Source organism: Callorhinus ursinus, unplaced genomic scaffold, assembly GCF_003265705.2.
Source record: "Callorhinus ursinus isolate GAN/ISIS: 27379988/994484 unplaced genomic scaffold, GSC_fseal_2.0 scaffold35, whole genome shotgun sequence".
Classification (NCBI taxonomy): domain Eukaryota; kingdom Metazoa; phylum Chordata; class Mammalia; order Carnivora; family Otariidae; genus Callorhinus; species Callorhinus ursinus.
In genome coordinates, this window is record NW_027397097.1 from 5,885,247 (window position 1) to 5,909,863 (window position 24,617).

A 24,617-nucleotide genomic window follows, 5' to 3' on the forward strand; every position below is an offset into this window, starting at 1 on the left:
GCAGACATAGTCCCTGCCCGGAGGAGCTCCACTGGTGGGGAGCAGGTATGGAACAGACAAGGGATGGTGGCTCCAACAAGAGAAAGCACAGACAGCCGGGAGGAAAAGCGAGTTAGTTCTCTATGAGGCAGGTAGTCAGGGAGATGACTTTACAAAGGAGCCTATGCCCAGCATAGCATTACCACTAACCCTACTGCTCTGGTTCTCACAACAACACTGTAGGAGAGACATTCTTTGTTCTTCTCAAAGATGGATGGATGGATGGATGGAAGAATAGTTAGGTAGATGGGTAGATATGATGGATGGAAGGATGGATGGGTGGATGAACAGATGGGTAGATAGAAAGGATGTATGTAGACTATTTATGTACATAATCATTTCTACCTCTCCATTTCTCTCCTTGTGCAAAAAAAAAAAAAAACTTTTTTACAAAATAAAATAATAAATAGGTAAGGATACTGGGACCAAAGAAGAATAAATTCATGCTACTTTGGTCCAGCAAAATGCATGCTAGAAGTTGGTCACAATTTTGAATATGAGCTTCCTAGCAACAAAGCAAAGAAGGAAATAGAGATTACACAATCCACAGAGTCCATGAGACAGTGGAGCCTTAAGGTGGTTGCTCAAAAGAAACACAACCGCTGGTTGCTGCACAGAGAGAAATAACTCACATAGGTCTTCATAAGAGGACATTCATGTGTGGTCATAAATCATACGTTCCATGAAAAACTTGCGGGAAATATGGCAGTGTGTTCCCTAAGGAGGTTTACTAGAACCTTCCCCAATCTGGTTCACAGCTTTCCAAAGTGCAGTCAGTGGGAGACATGCAAATTAATGATGGTCAAAGAGAAGGAGTCCATTCCTGTCTAAATCCAGCAGCTTAGCTTTTGTGTGCGTGTGTGTGTGTTATGTGCATGCGTGTGCACACGTGTGTGTGTGTGTAGGTGTACATATCCAGCCTCCATTAATACCAAACATCTGTAAGGTGAAGAGCAGTAGCAGCCCCTAATGCCCACCTACTTTGTATTGCCCGTTAAAAGCAGAAGCACAGGGCACCTGGGTGGCTCAGATGGTTAAGCATCTGCCTTCGGCTCAGGTCATGATCCCAGGGTCCTGGGATCGAGTCCCACCTCGGGCTCCCTGCTCCTTGGGAGCCTGCTTCTCCCTCTGCCTCTCTCTCTCTCTCTCTCTCTCTCTCTGTCTCTCATGAATAAATAAATAAAAAATCTTAAAAAAAAAAAGCAGAGGCACAAGCTTTAAAGGTCAGTCAGGGTGGGCACGACAGCTGCTGACCTTGAGACACCAAGGACACAATGCTGACGGGAAGTTCACCTCTGCAAGGAAGGCCCCCATTATACAAATGAAAAAACAAAGGATCTGAGAGGTACAATACTTGCCAAGGACCTCATAAGGGTGGAACTGAGTTTCAAACTGAGATCTCTCCTGTGTTAATTTTATCAGCAGCCACCCCACTGAATTATTTTAAAATTTGGGATGTGTTTTCCATTGTTTCCCTCGGGTTGCCCAGGAACACAATCATAGGATTTGCAAATAGCAATCATTTTCTTCTTCCTTTCTAACATTCATCTTCTTGTGTAATTGCATTAGCTGGGACTCCCAGAACAATGTCAAGTGAACACGAACCCAAGCCTTTGGACTTCGAGGTCAACGTTCTTTCTCTAAGACCTCACTCACTCTCTTTCTCAGAGAACCACCATGTTTTTAACTTCGTTCCCTCACTTGATGGTCACTCCGGTATGGCAATTCGGGCCAGAGTTCGTCTTTCTGGGCAACTTTTAGGGAGGTTGAAGCTCAACAGAGCAATCAACTTGCCCAAGGTCAAGGAGGCGAACTGAAGTATAGATGTGAATGCAGGCATTCTGGCCCTTGGCCCCCACAGTGAGATGCAATTCCCACCCTCATGCTGTCTCTCACGTGCCCACGCCTGCCTTCTCTGCCCCAGAGCCTTGGGCAGGATCTTTCCTCACAGTCACCCACCACTGGCCTCCGCAGTCTCTGATCCCTGGATAGATCCCAGGCTCGTGTTTGAAGCATTGGCTGCTGGTCCTAGCTCTGCAACCCGCCCTCACTGTGGCCACTGAGAGCTCATTTACTGAGACCCAGATTTCTGTGGGATGGGGACACCGCCCCTGAGGCCAGAGCTGAGGTGGGGAGAGGGTGTGGGAAGTCGGGGGGATGTGGGGAGGGTTCTCGGAGGACACCTGTGCATTTCTCCTGTCTGTCTTCCTGGATCTCGCTCCCTCATCACCTGTCTGGACGCCCCTCTCGCTCGCTGAGCCTCTCCTTGGCAACGTGCCACCGCGACTGGGGAGTGGAGGGGAGGAGGGGATGCACGAAGCTGTCACCTCAGGCTTGAGGGGTTGGTCCCGTGGGAGCCATTAGCCAGCTCAGTCAGGCCCACACACTCCACCTCCACCCCGCAAACTCGTACGGGCTTGCCTCACCCCTCCTGTTGCAGTTCCCAAGGTAGGCCCGGGGGCGGGGATGCACCCGTGCCCCTCACAAATTCCACTCATGGACAAGGGGCACCAGCGCTGCGTCCACGGCCACAAAGGGCCTCTGCTGTGGTGCCGGGGGGCCCGGTGAGGGTCGAGGTTTCCAGCACCAGCTCGGCAGACAGACAAACCCGAGTTTGGATTCCAGCCCCACCTGTCATTCCCTGAGTTACCTTGGGGGAGCCCCTCACCTCTCTGTGCCTCCTAGGAGGCCAAGATAATACGGGTACTTCTTTGGAGGGCTATTATAAGGATTAAATGAAGTGAGCATAACACTAAGCGTGGGGCGTGGCACTTAGGAAGGCACTCAACAAATATCCCTGGAACCCAGGGCTCTGAGAAAGTTTTCCTCAGAGGGTGGACCTCAGGTCCAGCCCTCCAGAATGGTGGTGCTGGGGGCGCCTGGGTGGCTCAGTCGGTTAAGCATCTGCCTTCAGCTCAGGTCATGATCCCGGGGTCCTGGGATCGAGCCCCGCCTTGGGCTCCCTGCTCCGCAGGAAGCCTGCTTCTCCCTCTCCCACGCCCCCTGCTTGTGTTCCCTCTCTCTCGTGTTTCTCTCTGTCAAATGGATAAATAAAATCTTAAGAAAAAAAAAAAAAAAAGAATGGTGGTGCTGGCCTGCGCACCCTTACTACATAGGATTTCTTGGCCCCAGCGGTAGTGTCTGGCTCCCGCTGGGCAAAGTGAGGTGAACTGATGAGCCATTTCATATGAGCACTGGCCTGGGGAGCACTGACCTGGGTGTAGATCTGGTCTAGGCTGGGTCTGTCCTCCGGAGCCTCCTCCCAGCACTGCTGCATCAGCTGGATACACTCCGGTGGCCCATGGTCAGCGGACACCAGGGGCTGGCACAAGGGACGGGGTGATGCCACCCTACTGATGATTTCTGCAATAAACGCCATGTGCATGTTAGGCTCGTGGTCCCCCGCAAGGCTCGTGGGAAGGGGTTGGCCTGGGGTCCTGAGAGAGAAGGCAGGGGAGGCCTTTGGGGATGCAGAGACCGGGCCCTGAGGGTATTCCTTGGCTCCCCTGCTCTGTACCGCAGAGCATCCTGGCCAGTGGACCCAGGATTGTCCAGGATGTGACCCGTGCCTCACGCTAGGAGCTGGAAGAGCAGGTTTTAAATTCTGAATCTGCTACGACGTCTCCAGGAGATGGTGGACAAGACAGAGATCTCTCTAAGCCTCAGTCTTCCCATCTGTGAAATGAGCTTAATAAACCGCCTTCTTAAGAGGGGTGCAGAGGTAAGAGAGAACCTAGCAGGCTCTCCCCCACCCCCAAACCCAGCTGCTGCTGCCAGCCAGCAATGCCCACCGATGTGCTTGAGACCTTGACGCTGTGGCTCCTTCCACCAGCCCTGTCACCTGGAGACTTTCTGGTGCCAGTTCCCCGGGTAAGAAACAAGACTGTCTGCTTTCATTATCATCATCATTATTATTTTCCCAAGACAGCCACTGCCATGATCTTCCCACCCCCACTCCCTGTAATAAAGACCACCAGACTAAGTCGAGGTCCAACAGATCAGTGTTCTAGCTCTGGCTCTGCTACTTGCCACCGCTCTGTGCCTCAGTTTCCCCATCTAACAACTGTTTGAAAAAGCTCTGCCTCGGGAAGCTATTGGAGACATTGGGGGAGCTGAGAGATTCACAAGGGGCACTGGGAGGAAGTGGGGCTGAGATCAGGAGGGGACTGCTAGATCCCCCACTGACGTTCTAAGCTATGTCACTTCTCTGAGCCTCAGTTTACTCATGTATAAAAAGGGCATAAAATAGTACAGACTTCCTAGGGCTGAGGGGTACAGCAGGTTACTTCCTGAGGAGGACTAGGGTCCTCCTCTCTTGGCCGAGGAGGTGGGAGCCCTTAATGGCGCTGAGGAGAAGCTTCCTTCTGGATTTCAATCCCCTCCCCACTCCTTGTTGGCCCCCTGGTTGGGGACAGGGCATGAGTCCCTGTCTCATTTTACAGATACGGAAACTGAGGCTCCTGGGAGTGAAGTAGCTCATGTACAGCTACAGGGCTGATAAGAAGCAAACTCTAGATCTGAGCCTGATCTCTTCCTGCATGATTTTCTTTGCCCAGAGGCTTCCAGCCTGCAGGCAGCAGACCCTGAGGGCCTCTGGGTAAAGGGTCTGGAAAGCTGTATGCAGATGGACTCAATAATACATCACACACGCACGTACAACTCTTTTTCAAAAAGTATTCGGATGGTGTTGGGATGAATAACATACAAATCCATTTCAAAGTGTTGCTGATTTCAGAGCAGATTCTGTCTTGGGGTATTGTCTCAGTCAGCGGATATTAAAAATCAAATAGTAGCATGTGAGGCTCCAAACGTTTTTGACATTAAAGTGGAGTCCTCATACGTGAACATGCTGAAAGCCACCGGCCCAGGCCAGGCTGGGTGTCGCGTTCCCTCACCACGCCAGGCACGCACACCCAATGCAACACCGTATCACTGTGACTGAGGGGCCATGTCAGTGGCTGCAGGAGGGGACTGCACGTCCAGCTCTGTGGGAATGTGCTCCATGGATGGCTCCAGGAGATTTGAGGGCAAGAGCACAGACCCACTGCTTCCCGCTGAGAAGTCCCTTCCCTTCTCTGAGCCTCAACCAATTATCCCAAAAGAATGCCCTTACCCCCTCACGAGGTTGTCCAGTGGAATAATGCATATGACAGAGCTCTGGAAGCTGCAGGTGTCCCCCCACACACACAGGATCTTGAAAAGATGTTATTTCTGAGAGCGAGGAGGGTCTGTTTCCAAGTTGGGAAGTCAGGAGAGAATGTGGGGTCCCCCATCAGCACATCCCTAAAACCACTGAGGCAAATATTTATAGAGTGCCCACCAGGGGTCAGACACTTTGTGTAAAGAACTTCACTGAATCCTCACAACCACTCTGGGAAGCAGGTATGTTCTTCTAGCTGTCCCCCTGCTGCTGGTTTCTAGTCCAGACCATGTTTGGTCCCCATTTTACAGATGAGGAAACTGAGGCTCGGACCCTGAAAGGGATTTCAGACTTAGGCCAGTGTCCCCCAGTACCTGGGCTCTTTGCCTTTCCTCCCTGAGACCAGGGAGGGCACCCCCTGCCCAGGAAGGAGCAGGCCCTGGACTGACAGCCCAATCCAGTGGTGACCATCCAAGGATTCCAGGCCTGGTCCCTTCCCCTAGAACCTCACGGAGTCCAGGCCCGAGGGGCCGTGCCCTGGCAGCCTGGCTTGCACACTCTGTCTGGCCGGTCTCCCCTCTCCTGGCGGGCAAATGCGGGGGGGCCAGGCTGCTGAGGAGTGTTAAACAAATGGCCTGACAAAGGCCCCTCTCCTCCCCGCTCCTCCACCTCATAAATCTGGGGCCTGGAATGCTCATTAGTCACTGAGCAGCGCTACGGTGGAGAAAGGAAGTGAGCCAGGCCTCCCTTGAGTTAGATTATCCCCTGGGGGTGGGAGGGGATGGAGGGCTCAGCTTGGTCGCTGCCCTGCCCTGTGGCTGAGATGCCAGGCTGTCTGTGGGGACAGGTCCCTGGGACTGGACACAGGCAGCAGGGGGACAGCTAGAAGAACAACACAGAAGGGGGAGGAAATGTTTCTGAAGTCGGGCCCTGGCACTGGGGTCAGAGAAGAAAATGTCTAAGACCGGGTAATGATGGGGAAGGTATGAGTGAGGATCCTGCACACCTTGAAGGAGATGAGATGCTTTTGAAGGAGCCCCACCTGGACAGAGAAGCAAGCCCCCAAATACTGAGCGGCCTAGCCACATCCGACATGGGCCAGATGTCTGGCCCATTTTTTATTTCATCCCCATTTTAAAGATGAGAAAACTGAGGCCGGAGAGGGGGAAGTGATTTGTGTAAAGTCGCGTAGTAAGTAAGTGACACAGCTGGGGAAAACGGAGGTCTGCATGAGCACAGGGTCGGCACTAAGCAAGGGGCTGGTTAGGGCAGGAGCACCCACAGACACCACAATGACCCTGGAAGAGGCAGAAGGGGGTGGAGGTTTTCTCCCAGAAACCAATGTCTTCAGCCCCAGAGCTGGTCAGCTGCCATTTTGGCAGAGCTGCTGAAGGCTGCCTGGCTTAAGCCAAAGAAACTCAATTCTCACGGTCAAACCAGGCCAAGTGTGTCTGTGTGGTCATTCCTGGATTTTCTGATGGCCACGGGGCTCCCCAACTGCATGGGGACTCCAGCCAGGGGAAGGCCGAGGAAGGAGGACAGGGGTGCCGTACCTTCTGCGGAGAGCCCCGAGGAGCTGTAGGGTGGGCCTCGGGTCAGCACCTCCTGCAGGACCATGCCGAGGCTGAAGGTGTCTGCTTTGAGGGTCCCCCGCCCAGGCGCCCCCGGCGTCCGCAGCAGCTCCGGAGCCGTCCACAGCAGCTCTGCGGTCCCAGGGCAGAGCCACACCGTCCTCACCCACCGACCCCCAAGCTGGGCTGAGATGGGCGGGCGCTTCACGCATGTGGTGTCCTTGCCCAGGAGGATGTAGGTGCTTCTGTTCTCCCCCATTCACAGGCAAGGGGCTGGAGGCAGCTCAAGGTGACACCACGGGAGGTGCTGAAGGATTGGACATCTCCGCCCTCCCCCTGACTTATAAGCATCCAATTGAAACAGAGGCCTCAGAACCTACTGGTGGCCCCTGCCTACCCCTGAGCTGACCTTCTGGGGCTGGCCGGGGGCGGGGAGCCCGCTGAACATCCAGGAGCTCCGCATAACCATGGTCAGTGACCTTGAGAACAAAGCGTCCATCCACCACACAGTTTCGGGACTTGAGGCGGCCATGAGGGAAATGCCGATGGTGCAGATACCGCATGCCCTGGAGTGGACATAATGGTGGTCCATAAGGCCTGTGATGAATGAAAGGGGCCCCTGGTCCTCTCAGAATCCCACAGACCCTAGAAACCCTTCCTGCCTCCTCTCACCTTTTCCCACACTGTTCAAGTTTTTCTTAGACAAAGTGGAAAGAGACCAGGTCTTGGAAATCTGAGCATCTCTTGTCTCCCTGCCCTCCCCATGTTCCCCATAGCTCCAGACCCGGGGAAGGTTCTCACACGGATCAAATCCAGCAGCAGAGAGGCCTTGAAGGTCCAGTCCAGCCGCAGAGCTTCATTCCACAGCAGGTCCTCCAGGCTGCCCCGGGCACAGTGCTCCAGCACCAAAGCACTAACCCCAGTGGCTACAAAGACGCCCAGGCAGGCAGCAACATTCTCATGCCTCAGCTCCCGCATCTGTTGGGGCAATGGGCACAGTAGCAACCCCCAGGAGCTTGTCAAAGGCTGGACCAGGTACAACCCACATCTGGGCCTCTAGTATTTAGCACCCAGCACAGGGCAGAGCACAGGGAGACACCAGAAATGTTGGATGGATGGATGGATGTGGATGGATGGATGCATGCATGCATGCATGGATGGGTGGATAGATAAATGGATGGATGGATGATGGATGATGGATAGATGGATGGATGGATGATGGATAGATAGATGATGGATGATGGATGATGGATGATGGATGGATGGATGATGGATAGATAGATGATGGATGATGGATGATGGATGGATGGATGCATGGATGCATGGATGGATGGATAGATAAATGGATGGTTGGATGGTTGGATGGATGAATAGATGGATGGATGATGGATGGATGATGGATGGATGGATGGATGATGGATGATGGATGGATGGATGGATGGATGGATGGATGGATGGATGATGGATGATGGATGGATGGATGGATGATGGAGGATGGATGGATGGATAGATGGACAGATGATGGACAGATGAATAAGTAGGTGAAAAACTGAGTGGAAATGTCATGGGTAAATAAGTAAGTTGTAGCCAACTCCACAGTATAGGCATCTAGGCCTGTTTCCCCAAGCTAGGTGGCACCATGTACCTGAAAACTGTACATTCTTTCCCCTCAAGACTCAAGGACTGATGAGGAGAGGAAGAAGAACAGAAGGGATCAGCCTCAAGAAGAAAACAGCCTCCCTGATGGCCGCCCAGCTGGTCAGAGAGCTCCAACCTAACCAGCAATGCTAACATTTGTCCAAGCAAGAGAGACGGAAGCCTTATTTGGTGGGGACCGCCTCACAAAAACAGTTCAAGCGTCACCTAAGTGGGGGAGACCTGAATGGAGAATGGAGGTCACAATCATATTAATATATCTGGTGAGTTGAGAATGGCCTCAATCCTTTGATATCAAGAGGCGGGACGTCTGTCCTTTCCCCTTGAGCGAGTCCTGTGATGGCTGTGACCAACAGAACACGGTAGAAGTGGTCTTGTGCATTTCGGGTTTGGTTCTTAGGACACTGGCAGCTCCTATTTTCTGTCTCTTGGAGCCTTCTCTGTTGGGGCCTTGAATGGCTGTAAGAAGTCCCTCTACCCAGAGTCATCACACTGGAGAGACCACGTGGAGAGGCCCTCAGACTACACAGAGTGGAAAGTCAGGTCTGGCTGAGCCCACACTTCCAAATGCCCTGCCACGTGTGTAAGTAACCAAGCGTGTAAGTAAAGCCATTTTAGGCCCTCTAGACCTGAGGTCAGCAAACTCTCTGTAAAAGTCCAGTTCGTAAATATGTTAGGCTTTGCAGCCCATACAGTCTCTGTCACAAATACTTACCTCTGCCATCTGCGGGCAAAAGCTGACATAGACAATATGTAAAGGAATGCGCATGAGTTCCAGTAAAGCTTTTTCCTATAAAAACAGGCCTGTGGGCCATAGTTTGCCAACCTCTGACAGCCCATTTAAAGCCTAATACCATTGAGTGACCCCCAACCAATGCCAAATAGAACCAAGGACTTGCTCAGCCGGGCCCTGCCCAAATTTCCTACCCACACAAGTGTATCATAAAAATGATTATTGTTTGAAGCCACTACATTTCATTACATGGTCATAGATAACCAGAACATATTGAAGGTTCTGAAAAGCCCGATGGCTAACTCAAGCAATTTCCAAACTTATTTGACCACATCTAGGACTCTTTCTTTTAAAAAACATCTATTCACTCTGGTTGCAAGATGCCCACCAGGTCAGGCCTACCCTCGCCTCCAGTCACTTAATCTTTCCAAACTTGATTTCAGATGGTGGTCATGTAGGAAATAATTACAATAAAATTCACCATTTATCAAAGGCACACTGCTAACCAGGGACAGTTCTAGGTTATTTCATATGTTCTCTCCAATCCTCATACTTCCCCGGGAGTGGACTTCATTAGTTCCATCTTACAGGAAAGCCAAGCGTTTCACGGAGGCAGAACTCTCATTAGGACCTTCCTGACTCAAACCCTGTGCTCTGTCCTCCAGCCCACAGTGCCTCTCGGGATGGTGGCAACCTCAGGAGTGAAGGCGCTCATGTGGTTAGTGATGAACAAGTGACTGGAAGCTCCCTGAAGGAAGGAACCCTGTCCCTCATCTCCACAGTTGTACCCCCAAAACCCAGAACATGGCCTGGCACATAGGTGGTGCTCCATACACAGTGAATAAATGGGTGGATGGGTGGAGGGTTGGAGGGCACGGGATGGGGTCCTTCGCCTCTGGTGGTCATGGTGATGGCCATGTTGGGGTGTGATGTGACTGTAGGGATACCGGTGTGTGAAGATGACAGTGATTGTGTATAACAGTGGTTGAGGGGTCGGCCATGGGGCAGGGACTGTGACTATAGGAAGGACTCCGTCCTGAGGGCCAGAAGCTTCTACGTTGAGTGGGGCCCACTTCATACCCCTAGGGGTCTCCTGGCAGCAGCCCCTCCACAGCCCGCCCCCCACCCCCTCGGCAGCCCTACCTTTCTCAGGAGGCTGAGACAGCTGGGCCGCAGCTCAGGGGCTTCAGACCTCTTCAGCCACACCCACTCTCCCTGTTAAGGAAGAACAAGAGTTTACTGCTGCTGGTCCGCAGCTGTGTGGCCTTGGGTAAATCCTTCGGTGTTTCTTGGCCTCAGCTTCTCCCCCATAAATGTATCCTTTCTGTGTGCTCCAAGCCAGGCAGAGCCTGGCCAGCGGAAACCAAAGTTAGACTTTCACTTTGGTGGGGCAAAGCCAGGGGCCCGGCTTTGGCTGACAGACCTGCGTTCAGTCCTAACTCCGCCACTGTCTGGCTCTGTGACCTTGCATAAGAGACGTTGGTTTTCTGAGCCGCGTGTTCCAGCTCCGTAAAGTGAAGATGAGACCCCCACCCACAACGCAAGGGCTAACAATTGGTGCATATAAAGCATGTTAGCTCCCAGTCTCAAGGTCAGCTTTACTCTGCAGGCCTCAGGCACCCACGATACCCCAAAGCCTGGGAAGTGACTGGGGTTGGGGAGGGCGGTCTGTGACCCAGGGCTCGTAGGAGAGGGTACGGTGGGAGAGAAGGAAGCTTCGGGCTGGGGCTCTGTCCTCGCCCTGGCCTGACCCAGAGCTCGCTGCAGCCTTCACCCTTTTGTTCCCTGTCACCGATGGGTTTCTGGCTCCTCAGCCACACGCACGGCCCGTCAGCTAACTCAGAGGAGCAGACAAAACACGCTGTGTACATCATTAAAGCCTCCTTTCAGCATCAAAGAAACAAGATGGGATTCCCCTGCAGAGAAGGTGGAAAAGAAGGAGCCTGAGCCTCATGTCGCTTCCTGTACAATTAGCCCGGCTCATCAATCGTGAGTCACGGTATATGAGAATGGGAGCATCAGTGAATTGTTGAATTTGCGAACACAGCACCTGAGAAACCACAGCATCCTCAGCAACTTTAGAATCCTGCTGGTCTAATCTCTGACTTTGCAGCCTCCCTATCAGCTGGTGGCGAGGCTCTGCCCAGAGGCTGTCTGGGGCTGGGTGCCGGCCCACACCTCTGAGCCTCCGGGACCTGGAATCTCACTGTCCCTTGCCAAAACAGGTAGGAGGGTGACCTAGGCTAGAAGCCCTGGGGTGGACCCATGCCGGGAGTGCTCAGGCCCAAGTGGCCAGGAACTGGTTGTTTCTCAAGGTCCGATCACGAACCATGCTGAACTGGGAGCTGGGAGTCCTGCTTCCCACTCTTACCATGCCACTGATTTGCTGTGGGACCCAGGAAAATCACCGAAATCACCAGAAATCAACTCTTCAAGCCTCAGTTTCCCATCCCATAACAGGAGTAGGGCATACCGACGACGGAGAGGCCATGCGCTCCCTCGGCTTCTCCCAAACTGACTGCAGCTCCTCAGGCCTGGACATGGGGTGGCAGAGGCCCTCACCTGGTACAGGGCCACATTGGCGGGCTCCTGGGGGGCTGGCAGGCTCCTGGCTGACCCCTGGGCCACCGACCTCAGGCTCCCGCCATCCACCACACTCCTTGATTCGCTCACGCTCTCCATGTGCAGCCTCTGGAGGGAGCAGGCATGGTCAAGAGCCTGGCCAGGCTTCAGTCAGTGGCTTGCCCAGCCAACCCGGTGCCTGCCCCACCTACCCGTCTGCTTGGGGGCCGTTGGATGAAGGTGAGCTCCCGGGCTGTCGGCAGGATCCGGTGGGGGCCCCGCACCAGCTGCAGCTGTTGGATGCCCAATCTGGAGGCAAGAGAAAGTGGAGGGCAGAGGGATGGCACACACGTCACTCCCACCTTGATCTGGTCCCTTGGACCTGCGCTGACCCCGGAGCCCTCTACCTGTCTCCCCGGCAGTCCCAGCTGGGCTGGGAGGGCTCCGCTGAGCACTTCCTCCTGCAGAGACCCTCGGCCCCAGCTCAGGGCTCGCCCCCTGGCCTGATATGCCTGCTGGTCCCTAGCCTGCGAGTTCCCAAATTACCTGGGGGCTTTCTGAGGTGATCAGAGCCTGGGGTGAGGGCTGGGCGTGGAGAGCCATCCCTCCCAGGTGTGGCTGAGGCTCAGGGAACACAGAGGACTTCAGACCCAGGAAGAATTGTTTTCAATGCTGAAGGTGCCCAGGGGAGTCATCCTGGTCCATGTTCATAGCCTGAAGCTCAGCGAGGGACAGTCCTGTGTAAGGTCCCAGGCTTCTTCCCCAACCTTCAAATGGACCTTTTCGGGAGGCACCCCAGCCTCGACAGGGCCCTGACCGAGGCTCTAGGACGGACAGGAGTTCTGGGCAGACCTGAGGTGCTGGGATGGAGAATAGGAAAGTCTCCTGCGGGTGGCCAGGTGTGCCCACGGAAGAGAGGCCCTGCAGGGTGGGGGGCATCGAGGGGCAGAATTAAGCTCCAGCGCAGACAGAGTCTCACCTGATGAGGCAAGTGAGGGCCCCGCCGGCCAGCACCAGGAGACCGGCCAGAGCAAAAGCGAGGAGGCTGCCCAGGGGCTGTGTATCTGTGGGCGGAGCAGGGCGGATGTGAGTCCTAACAGTAACAACAGCACAAGGAGGGCAGCCCCCTTCCCCCAGCTCCTGCACCTCGTCCTTGACCTTCCTCTGGGAAATGGAAACAGAAGCCCCTACCCAGACCCTCCCCAGGGATGAGGCTCAGAACGGCCTCCAAGTGGGAAAGTCCTATCTGCGGACTGGTCATCACACACAGATACTGATTCCTAGCGTTTCTGTCTGGGTTCTTGGGCTCCCTGTCACCAGGTCCCCATTGACCCTGCTCAGGTCCCATTATAGTCCTGATCATACTATGGTCTTCTGTCTCCTGGCATAGCAGGTCCCTTCCCACTAGACAGAGTAACTTGATAGCAGGGCCTGTGTCTTACTCATCTCACTGTGCCTGGCACCCAACACAGGGCCTGGATGGGGCAGGTGTGAATAAACATTTTGTATCCCTCTCAATTGCTGTTTTACTTTTTACACCCGCCCTGGGATGGGCCACTTACTACCTGTTTTGGCAGCCAGTCTCATTGTCCTCCACTCTGTTAGGAGAGCCCTCCTTACACTGATTCCAAATCTCCAGCCCTCATGTCAGAAGTTGGCTATAAAGAGGCTGCTAAGGATCACTGGGCAAGGTCGGGAGGGCACTTGGTTTGGGCAACCCCAGCATCCGTTTAAGGCTGGCAGGGAGGCTAAATGCCCAGCCCTGTTCTGGAGAAAGGACATTGGACCTCTGCTGCCTCAGGAAGGGGGCCATCCCTTCCTCCTTCCTTGCCTCCTCCTGTCCTCTTGTTGGAGGACCAGCGCTGCTCTCTGCCCCTGCTGAGGCCCCCAATCTGAGTTAAGTCCATCATAATAATAGCAGCAAATACCTCGCAATCCTCTTATACTATTGTACTGCATGAAGCACCTATTCTGAGGCTATTATGTATTTCAATTCGGTTATTCTGCACAATGACCTCTGGAAGTAGGTATGGTCATGATCACAATTTGGCTGAAGAGGAAAGAGAGAAATAACAGTCTGTGAGTGCCAGAGCCTGGGTTCAAACCCAGGCAGTTTTGCCCTGGCCTCTGGGCTCCTCACCACCGCACCATCCTGACACTCTCCCAGGCTCCGAGGAGGCTAAGCTCTGAGGCTTAATCTGGAGGCGACCAGGGAGCAAGCATACAGCCTGCGCAGAAAAGCGTTCTGGGCCTAGAGGGCAGCAAGTGTCAAGGTTCTGAAGCAGGATCGGCCAGGTGTGCTTGAGGGAGGGCGGGGCAGAGCGGGAGGAAGACGGGCCAGGGAGCTGAGGGGCCAGGGTGCTGTGAAGTCCGAGGCCAGGACTCTGGCGTGACTCCGGGTGAGGCCACGGCTCTGCAGGTTCCGCTGGGGGTGTGCCCGATCTGATCACGGTTCCAAAGGATCCTCCAACCTGCCAGGTTGTACAAGGACAAGGGGGAAGCAGGGTAGCAATCCAGTGAGAGATGATGAGGGCCTGGCCCAGGGAGGGCGCAGTGAGTAATGGGAACAGCTCTGCTTCTGGGCAAATTCTAACGACGGAGCCCTCAGGGCGTGCTGACCGACCAGATGTGGGGTGTGAGGAGACAGAAGGTTCCTGCGCCTCTGGGAGGTTGGGGGATCATTACCTGCAATGGGGAAGATGATGGGAAGCAGGCTGGGGGGCACACCAGGAGTTCAGGGTCAGACAACATCAAGCCTGAGATGCCCACGAGACCTGCAGGTAGCGTCTTACTGGACTTGTCCAGTAGGAGGTGGGGCAGATACAGAGTGTGGGAGCCAACAGGCTGGAGACGTCAATCTGGGGGCCACAAGAATGGATGAGACGCCAAGGGAGTGAGTGCAGAGAGAACACAGAAAGGCTCAAAGCCCCCGAGGCCACAGGAGTCGGTGGTAACAAGTCAGGACTGCAGGAGAACAGACAGGTGCCGGAGAAGGAGCAGGGGAGGCTGGAGAGCGACGGGGCGGCAGGGAGGAGGGAGTGGAGCTGACCACTCCCTGGCCAAGCAAGGCACAGACTGACAGCAAGCACTGGACCTCAGCCCCATGGAGGCCACGGGGGTCTCGATATGGCTGCTCCTGTTCGACAGTGGTGGGTCCGTGGAGCGGGTGCAAGAGAAGAGGGGAAGTGACATTTAATCCCCTTAGCAGGGACACCATTTCAAGGAATCTTGCTCCCAAAGGGAGTCAAGGAATACGGCGGAGGCTGAAAGGAGAGGTGAATGAATGAATCTCTGAGGTTAACATTTCAAGACAGAGATAATCAGAGAAAACAAAGAACGTGGCACATCCTCTTGCCAACAAGACGCCTGAGACTCAGGCGGCAGGGAAGCCAGCCGTGGACAGGACAAGTCCAGCCGGTCCTGGCGTTCCTAAGTGCCCCCTGAGGGAGTGGTTTTCACTGAGAACCTATGACCACACAGCCCCTTCCCATCTCCTCGAAGTACAAGCCCTGCTCCTGGGCTCTGCCTTGCCCCTCGTACAAGGACAAGCCTTTGAGGGTGCTAGGTCTTTGTTCCTATTTATACATGAGAGATGGAGACCCAGAGAGGGTATGCAACTTGCCCAAGGTCACACAGCTAGTCAGCAGCAGCACTAAGCACATTTGCCCCAAAGCCCCTGCTGTCTGGTCTCTCAATCCATGATGCCTGATCAGTTGTATTGGAGATAATCATGACAACCCTGGGCTAGAGCGTGAGTTGTCATTTTCAGATCCCTGAGAGAAGACACATCCTGTGGCCGGCACTGCTACTCAGGCTCCCACCACCTCTTGGTTTCCCCTCCCAGAGCCCTGTCCCAGAGCACCTGCCCTACCCCTGTCCCCCGTTAGTTGGTGAGCTTCATCATGGGTGCTGGCTGTGAGAAGGAGTCTTATCTGCCATTGCATCCTCAATTCTCAGCTCGAGCTTAGGACACAGTGGATGTTCAATAAATGTTTGCTGACTGATTTGTTGAGTGAATGAATTGAAACCTGCTAGACGGTGAAGTCTGTGAGCCAGGGCTGACAGAGGAGGATCTTCTGTGGGCTCCGTCAGCCCCTGGCTTCCCCATTCATGGCTCTGATCACACTGTGTTGTGTTGTTTTCAGCTGTCCCTGTCTCTGCCACCAGACAGAGGCCCCTGGAAAGCAGGCCCTGGGGCTGGTCTTCAAGTACATCAGCTCTATGAGGGCAGGGACATCATTTCATTCACTCCTATATCCCTGGGGCTGTGCACAGTGCCTGACATGTGGGAGGTCCTCCAGCAGCATTTGTGGAAGACGAGGGGCAAAGAAACAATTAGGGGAAGGTAGCTTCGTGAGCTACTTGCTAGTCGAGGGAACAGGTGACACTGGTCCTCCGCAGCGCGGGCACACACCCTATGAACATAAAGCAATTCACCCAGGTGCTGTGGGGATCACGGAAGAGGGGTCCCAGCCCTGACAGGTAAGACAAATAAGATTTAACCAGGCAAGGTGGGGAGCACTCCAGGAAGAGGAAAATGCATTAGATGGATGGACAGCTAGATGGATGGATGGATGGATGGATGGATGGATGGATGGATGATGAATTACCTCTCATGCACAGCATATTGGGGTCAAACCAGCAGCTGGAGTCACGTGCCAGAGGGGCCCCTCCTGGAAAGTGTATGGCCCTGTCCAGGGGCTGCGCTCGCCACGTGCCTGTGTCCAGAATGTGGGTGGGGACCAGCTGGCTTCCCCGACCATCTGTGTCCAAAATCACATACTGAGCCAGCCTCCTGCCCTTCTCATCCATCCGGATCCTCTGGCTAAAGCCAGCCACGTTCAGAGCCCCTGTGTGGTCCCCCAAGTGGGCCCCTGAGAGCCCGGCACCATGGCTCTGAGAGCGGTTCAGGGCATGGGCCAGCAGGACAACAGCATCATAGATGGTCCCAAAGAGCGGGGACACCTGTGGAAGAGAAGGTCCCTCAACCCCTCAACCCCATGGCACTGACTCCTAGACATCTCTGAGCCCTGCCAGCCACAATCATGTGGATTATCACCCCACCCTGCCCTCAACGCAGCCCTCTCTGTGGTCCCACCACGACCTCAGTCCCCACTCGGTGGTGTCACAGTCTCCCTGGCCACCACCAACTCCAATGCTGCACAGGCACCTCAAACCGGCCTGATATGTCCGAAATGGAACTCCTGTTCTTCAAGGTTTCTGTCTAGTTCTGTTGCCCAAACCCCACTCCTGCCGCACTCTGGGGAGCGGAACTACCACCTGGTGTCTCAAGTCTAGGTTTTATTCCCGACTCCTCTCTTTCTCTCTTCCCATTCGTCATTGAATCTTTTTGTTTTGGGGTTTTTTTTTTAAGATTTATTTATTTATTTTGAGAGAGTGAGAATGAGAGAGAGAGAGAGAGAGAGAGAGCACATGAGAGCGGGGAGGGTCAGAGGGAGAAGCAGACACCCCGCTGAGCAGGGAGCCCGATGCGGGACTCGATCCCGGGACTCCAGGATCATGACCCGAGCCGAAGGCAGTCGCTCAACCAACTGAGCCACCCAGGCGCCCTGAATCTTTTTGGTTTTATTTCAGAACTTATTCCCAACCCAGTTGACTCCTCACCCCCTCTGCTTCTGCCACCTGGGTCCAGGCCCCCTCACTGCTCACTCAGCCCACACAGGAGCCTCCTAAAGGCCTCCTTGCTTCATCGGGGTCTCTTCAGGCCACTCAGGCAACCAAAGTGATTTTTTTTTTAAGATTTTGTTTATTTGACAGAGAGAGACACAGCGAGAGAGAGAACACAAGCAGGGGGAGTGGGAGAGGGAGAAGCAGGAGCAGGGAGCCCGATGCGGGACTCGATCCCAGGACTCTGAGATCATGACACGAGCCGAAGGCAGTCACTTAACCAACTGAGCCACCCAGGCGTCCCAAAGCGATTTTTTTTAAAAAACATAAATCAAGGGGTGCCTGGATTAGGTGCAGGTGTTAGGTAGCCAACTCTTGGTTTCAGCTCCTGTCATGATCTCAGGGTCATGGGATCGAGACCGGGGTTGGGCTGTGCACTCAGCGCGGCGTCTGCTTCAGATTCTCTCGCCCTCTCCCTCTGCCCCTTCCATTCATTCTCTCTTTCTCTGTGTCTCTAAAATAAATCTTAAAAAAAAAATGAATCAAATTATTCCTTACTTAAAACCTGCTGATCATTTCCCATTTCACGTATAATTTGAAACTCCTTACCCTGGCGTAAAATGCCTCACGTGGCCTGGCCCGAAGCTCATCTCAGACCCCTGTTCCCACGTTTCATGACAGTCCAGCCTCTCTACGCCCTCTGCCTATTCCTCTAGCCTCCAAAGCTCACTCTGCCTCCAGGCCTTACACCTAACGCTGCCCCTGGCTGGTCGCTCCTCACCCAGATCTGCACCCTGGCTGCTTCCTTCCCATTCAGGACTCAGCTCAAGAGCCACCTCTTCACAGTGGGCCCCCCTGCCTGTCCTAACTCCTGTTGCCCACTTCTCCATCCCGGCCACTCTCTGTCACCTTATCCTGTTTCATTTTCTTGGCGACATTATCACAATTTGAATTCGTTATATGGTTGCTTGGATATTATCTGTCTCACCCTAATGGAAGCTCCCTAAGGCCAGGTCTGTCTTATCCATTGCTGTGTCCCTGAGGCCTGGCCCAGTGGCACAGCAGAGGGACCCAATTCACATTTGTCAGGTGAATGCTTCGTTATAAGACCTTCCATCAGCATCTGCATCCCTATCATCACCTCCAGACACGGTCGTCTTCTTGTCACCAAGAAACAGACATCCCAAGTGGGACTCAAGCGGCTGAGTGCTGTACACCAAAGCTGAGCCAGCACCCACACCCCCCGCCCCGCTGGCTCCCCTCAGATTCACAGCAGTGACTCCAGGAAACCTTCCCATTCTCCCACACCCCAGCATCTCTCCTACTGCTCTGCACAATTTGCTAGGCAGATGCAGAGGGAGAATGTTTGTGAGAGAAAGAGCAGCTGGGCCAGAAATGAAAATTGCAAGCGCTGAGCTGGAGATAGAAAAATAGAAGCAAAAAGTCACAAGAGAGGGAGAATTGATGAAGTGGGCCAAGAGCGATTAATAGGCACCCACACACAAGCAAGCACGTGCACGCACACACACAGACACGAGAGAGAGAGAGAGAGACAGTGAGAACTAGAGATGGAGAGAGTATCCCTAGGGACTAGGCAGGAACACTTTGTCCAGTAAGGGACAGGTCATGTGCCCACAGTGGAGCTGGGGCTGGCCGGCCAGGTGGGTAGCTGGCCAAGGCCAGGAAGGCCTAGAGTACATGGGGGGCACACATAACTTGCCTGCCTCGCAGGGCCCGGACGGACCCACCTGCTCTGGCTCCAGGTAGGCGGCCACCTCTCCACTGGCCCTGGCAGCTTCAGAGGCCTTGTCCACAGGGCCAGACTCCAAGCTGATGGTGAGCACGGCGTCGTAGACCTCCTGCAGGGGTCCGCTGTCGCTGAGAGCCAGGTAGGAGTGGTTGCGGTAGGGCAAGGCGAAGAACATGGTATCGTAGGGCAGGAAGACCAGCCTCCCAGCTGCCAGGCCCTGGGTCCATGCTTGGCTCAGCAGGGCGGTCAGCTCCGGGCCTCCCAGGAGCGCCGAGTGCATGCAAAGCACCACAACTGGGGGGCAGGGAGAAGCGGCAGGCTTGCCTCTGCTGGCCTTCCCCGACGCCCAGGATCTGTGGCCCGGGAGAGCTGCTCCTAACTCTCAGGTCAGCTCCCCTACCATGAACTCATTCCTCTTTGCCTTCGTGACAGAGATAGGCCCTTGGTGATAAGGCAGCCAATTTCGTCCCCAGGCCCCCAGGACAGAAGAGAGCCCCTGCCCAAGGCAAGGGTCTCACACATCTATCCAAGGTAGGGGTTCCCTGTATCCTTCCTCTTCTCCACCTGGGTCCCTGACCAGGGCTACAACCTCAGCCAACAAAGGGTCTCCACTCAGGTTCCTGCTGCAATCCCTTTCTCTAGCAAATCCAGGAAAACAGAGCCACCCAAGAAGGCTGGGGGGGTCTCCTTGCTGGTGCCTGGGGGCCCCTGGTCATGTGGAAGTCAGAGCCTGGAGCCCTGGGCTCTGCTGAGCCCCTGGGTGGCCATGCCGTGTAGGCCGTGGGCCACAAGCCTCTTGCTCCCTGTGCCGGCGGAGAGGGGATGACCCGCAGAGACTCACTCACCAGGACTGGGAAAAAAGAGAACCAGCGCTTCCTTTGCCCCATCTCTTCTGCACTGTCGGCTAAGGCTTCTAATCAAAAAAACCCTTTGTTTGATAAGTTGGGGGCGCTGGTCTGCAGTTGGCCACAGGAGAAAGCTGATATCCACAACCTGGGAGGCAGCGTGGACTGGGATGCAGGGGGTTTATTAGCCTCACGTCACGGGGAGGACACTATTGCCCAGAGAGGTTTAGTGGGTTGCCTGAGGTCACACTGCTGGCAAGAGCTGGGGCCAGGAGTGTGCCTCCGGCAATCTGATCCCGAAGACTATGCCCTGAACCACTCAGCCTCCTGGCTCCTGAAAGCCGGCAATTTGGTTGGAACTAAATACTCTGCAACAGGGGTGGGGAAGGAGTCTGATGAGGTGTCCCCTACCCCTTGCCGCCCAGCTCCGGCTACACAGAACTGAGCTGTCCATTGTCCCGGTCCCATGGACATGTAACTCCATCCCCTTGCACTAGCTCGTCCCTCTGCCTGGAGCGCCTTCCTCCCCATTGCCGCCTGCAATCAGCTTCTCCTTCTCAGGCCCTGCCTGGTGTCACCTCCTCTGGGAAGCCCTCCCCACCCCCAAGCGAAGCAGCTCCTGCCAGACTGGAGCTCCTCACGGCTGGGGCCTGGGCACCCTCTCCCCCCCTCTTCCCTGGAGCCCAGCCAGCCTCGGGCCCAGGGCAGGGCTCAGTGGCTCTTGGCTGAATGAGGTGTTGACAAAGCGCTCAGCCACAAGCAGCTGCTGCTCATGACCCTGTGAGGTGACTGTCATTATCCCCATCTCACCTACTGGAAAACCGGGGCTCACAGAAGTGAGGTCCTGCTCCTAACGGGAAGCGGGCACGCCTGGGCCAGGTCTCGCTGTCCGCCTGGCGCGAGCTCTCGGCCGCACGAGCTCGGGGGCTGCCCACCCGCCCTCCTCGGGCGCAGGCTGCAGGCCCCTCTTGTCCCATTCCACTTTCTCTCTCCCACTGAGTTCCCCCGTTCTTTCTTTTTTGGTACTGCTCGTCTCGATTCGCCAGTTTCTTGGCCCCAGTGGGCCACAAGCCACAGTTTGAAATAACCCCAGTCTAGACTAACTTTAAGGTCCCTCTGTTCTCCAGGAGCCGCCCCTGCCCTACAGTCTCCCCACCGTGCCTCTCCCTAGCTGACGCCTTCCTGAAAGATAGGCACTTGCCGCCTCCTCCAAGAAGCCTCAGACGCCCAGGGCCAAGCCCTAAACCTCGTCTCATTCTCCAAGCCTCTATTCCCTCGGATGGCCTTGACCTGTCTGTCGTTAACCACCTGCTTATACTCCTGTCCCTCCATCACATCATTGCCCCCGGAGACCCACCCCTTGTCGGTCCTGTGCCCCCACGTGACCCAGCACTCGGCACGGCAGGGGCTTGATAAAGGCAAGAAGTGGCCGGCTCGGTCGGGAGAGCATGCCCCTCTTGATCTCTGGGCTGTAAGTTCAAGCCCCACGTTGGGTGTGGAGATCACTTAAAAATAAAATCTTAAAAAAAAAAAAAAAAAGTGATTCTGACTCTAGCTGCCTTCCTGGGCTCAAGTACTGCTTCGCTCTCGTTTCCTTCAGTGTGCCAGGAGGGAAGCAAGGAAGCTTTGGCTCCCACTCCACAACCAACACTTGAATCAGAGCTCAAAATCCGTCCGCACTGCTTGCCAGTTACATACCTTCTCTGAGCTGCAAAGTGCAGAGCTCAACAGGACTAGCTCACAGGCTGCTGCGAGATTAACTGCAGGGCTGTGGTCAAGGGCTCAGGCCAGTGTCTTCGTGGCCATAGGAAGTCCTGTGCCCACAGGAGGAAGGCACCCAGGTACACTTACTTTTCAGGCCGTCCACGCTGCAGAGCTGCTCCAGGACCTCCGTGGCCCCCTGCTCTCCGGGTCCTAGAGAGGTCACCAGCCCCACAGGCAGCCCATGTGTCCTGAGAGTCATGGCCACCTGCCGGGCTGTAGCCACCCAGATGTCCTGGTCCGAGGACATGATGGCCACGTGTGCCCAGCCAAAGTGTCTCATGATAGACAGCAGCACATGGGCAGCCGAAGGCAAGGTGGGCACTAGCTCACCTCCTCCTTCTGGAGCTCCGCACGCCCAAGAGAAAAGCATCTTGCCCCAGCCTTGAGCCAGCAGGGCTGCTGCTTGGCAGTAACCGGGATTGACAGGGCCCACAAGGCAGCTGTGGTATTCTTGTGGGTCAGGAACGTGGCCAGGGCATGAGGGGTGTCACAGCCTGTGGGGAGGACCACGGAAACCAGCCTTGAACCCAGCACCAGTGAGGAATCCCAGTTGGCTTGGTCCACAGCCAGTTGGGCAGCCACACTAGGGAGGGCCTGGGCAAAGATGGGGTCACAGTCCCAGGGACCCAGCACCCCTAAGGTGAAGGTCCCTGCCCCCAGGGCCAGATCGGGGAGGGAGCCAACCCACAGGAGGACACCCCAAAGCACCACAGAGAGAAGAGGAGGGAAAAAGGCTGTCCTCGGATGACTGACAGTGGCCGCCCATGGGCCCTGGGAGGGCAGGCACATCTTCTCGTGTGGCAGCACCCGGCACCAACCTTCAGGGTACAAGCCCCCCTGTAAGTCCTGGGAAAGGGGGACAAGAATAAAGTTTGCGCTCTAGCACTTTCTGCCATTACTCCCGGTGTGATTTTGAAGCAAATGGCACTGCTCCCCAGAACCTCAGCCTCCTCACTGATAAAATGAGGGATTTGGACCCATCATGTCTGAAGACTCCTCCCACCCTGCTTTAGGGGCCTAACATCCTCCCCAAGACCGACTCACAGCCTGGTGATGCCCATGCACGATCCTGGGCTGAAGCTCAGTCACTCATTGTGGGCTCCAGAGTCAGAGCTATCCAGCCCTGTCTCACTGCTTCCCCGCCTTGTTGCCCTAGACCCATCTCTGAGGTTCTGACCCTCACTCCCGTCTTCTATAGAAATGTGGGAAACAAAGCCTACTTTATGCAGGGACTGCGATGATTAAGTGGGCATGACATGAAGCACTTAGTGCAGTCCCTGGTACTTTGGTGTTCCATAAATCCTGCTTTTCTCAACCTATTATCTGTTTGTGTCCTGCACTCATCCCAGTCGGGCCAGTTCTCCTGGTGCCCCTCTGAGACTCCCCTGCCCCATCCCCTCAAGCCCAGCACCACCGCCCAGCACCATCCCCCAGCTCTTGACTCCGCTGGACTCCGGGCCCCATAGCACAAGCGTGTTTGTAGTAAGTGGGTTTACAATGCACGTGCACAGTCCTCTCTCTAATCCGCACAGCCCTGTTCAGACAAAGGTCATTCTGTCTCCACGGTACAGACGAGGAAACTAAGGGGGACTGAATGGAGTTGGCAGAGAGCCAGGATGAGGACAATCTCTCTAACTCATCCTCCACCCCACACAGGACCTCCTTGACAAGGACATTTGGACTAGAGCACCTCCCACTCCATCCCACTCTCCCAGGACTTCGGTGTCCACCTTGCAACCCTGCCACTTCTGCTTGGCCTCTGCCTACAGCCTGGTCATGGCCCATTCCCCAGGCACAGCCCTTGGCCAAGTCCTCCCACCCCCTTAGTGCAGCCAGCAGCCTTCCACTCTGGGTGCCCCATATGGATAAAATCCAATCTCACCCTTAAGAAGCTGCCGGGCCGGTAGGGATGTAAGTTCCAGCCAAGAGAAGAGCTGACCACAAGTGCAGGCAGTAAGCAGGACCAGTAAGGAGGTGCTGTGAGCTTAGGGAGGGCTTCCCAGGGGAGGCAAGCTGGAAGCAGCTTACGCTTGGAAGTGCAGGTCAGGAGAGTAAGGGGATGACTTCTCAATGTCAACAGCAATGGTCTGTGCAGAGGAGGTCCTTAGAAATTATGTTCAGGGGCGCCTGGGTGGTGCAGTTGGTTAAACGTCCAACTCTGGGTTTCGGCTCAGGTCGTGATTTCAGGGTTGTGAGATCGAGCCCCGTGTGAGCACGGAGCCTGCTTGAGAGTCTCTCTCCCTCTCCCTCTGCCCCTCCCACTTGTGCTCTCTCTCTTAAATAAATAAATAAATCTTTAAAAAAAAGGAAATTATGTTCAGTGCAGAGGAGTAAGAAGGTCCTTGGAATCACAGAGCGGAATAAATCCTGATTTTATCACTCACTTGTCCCTAACCCTGGATGAGATGCTTAACGTCTCTGGCCTCCATTTTCTTGTCTGTAAAGTGGAGATGACAGTAGCTATCTGGCAGATATTGTGGCAAAAACTAAAATGCGTAGAGTATCTACACTGGGGCTATCATTATGGTAGGGAAGTAAGTAAGTAGTAAGTAGTACTTGCTGAATGGGAGTACGAGGGTACTTACTCAGAAGAGTTACCATCATCACCAGCACTGTCACTGCCACGATCATCACCATCTTGGGATCTTTGAGGAGCGGCCGGGCTACTCTGGTGTAGAAAGAGCTGGACAGGGAGGTGGAGGCCTGAGTTTCAGCCGCAGCCCTGCCCCTGCCCCCGCCCCCACTTGAGGGCTCAGCCTCCCTATCTGGGAGAGTAGCCAGTCGGCAGTGCTGGCCAACCCTGGGATGCTACCCTTCTCCCCGCTCCGGGCTCAGGGACTTGGGGAGGGCTGCTCTCCTGCCAGCCTCCGAGGAGCACCCTGGGCCCTCCCTCCTCCTCTGTCATGATGTGTCTCCTAGCAACCCCACC

General features: G+C 54.9%; 1 protein-coding gene across 1 annotated transcript in view; it reads right to left on the reverse strand.

Moving 5' to 3' along the window:
- LOC112806341 (guanylate cyclase D-like) overlaps nucleotides 1-24,325 on the reverse strand; it is a 54,991-nt gene extending 30,666 nt beyond the window's left edge. Inside the window, 13 exon segments of the mRNA XM_025848626.1 lie at nucleotides 3,254-3,402; nucleotides 6,733-6,882; nucleotides 7,160-7,316; nucleotides 7,552-7,728; nucleotides 10,283-10,354; nucleotides 11,702-11,830; nucleotides 11,914-12,010; nucleotides 12,681-12,765; nucleotides 16,312-16,666; nucleotides 19,078-19,373; nucleotides 21,776-22,123; nucleotides 22,126-22,534; nucleotides 24,287-24,325. Of these exon segments, the coding sequence (XP_025704411.1) occupies nucleotides 3,254-3,402; nucleotides 6,733-6,882; nucleotides 7,160-7,316; nucleotides 7,552-7,728; nucleotides 10,283-10,354; nucleotides 11,702-11,830; nucleotides 11,914-12,010; nucleotides 12,681-12,765; nucleotides 16,312-16,666; nucleotides 19,078-19,373; nucleotides 21,776-22,123; nucleotides 22,126-22,534; nucleotides 24,287-24,325 (2,463 nt within the window).
- Between the last annotated feature and the right edge of the window lie 292 nt (nucleotides 24,326-24,617).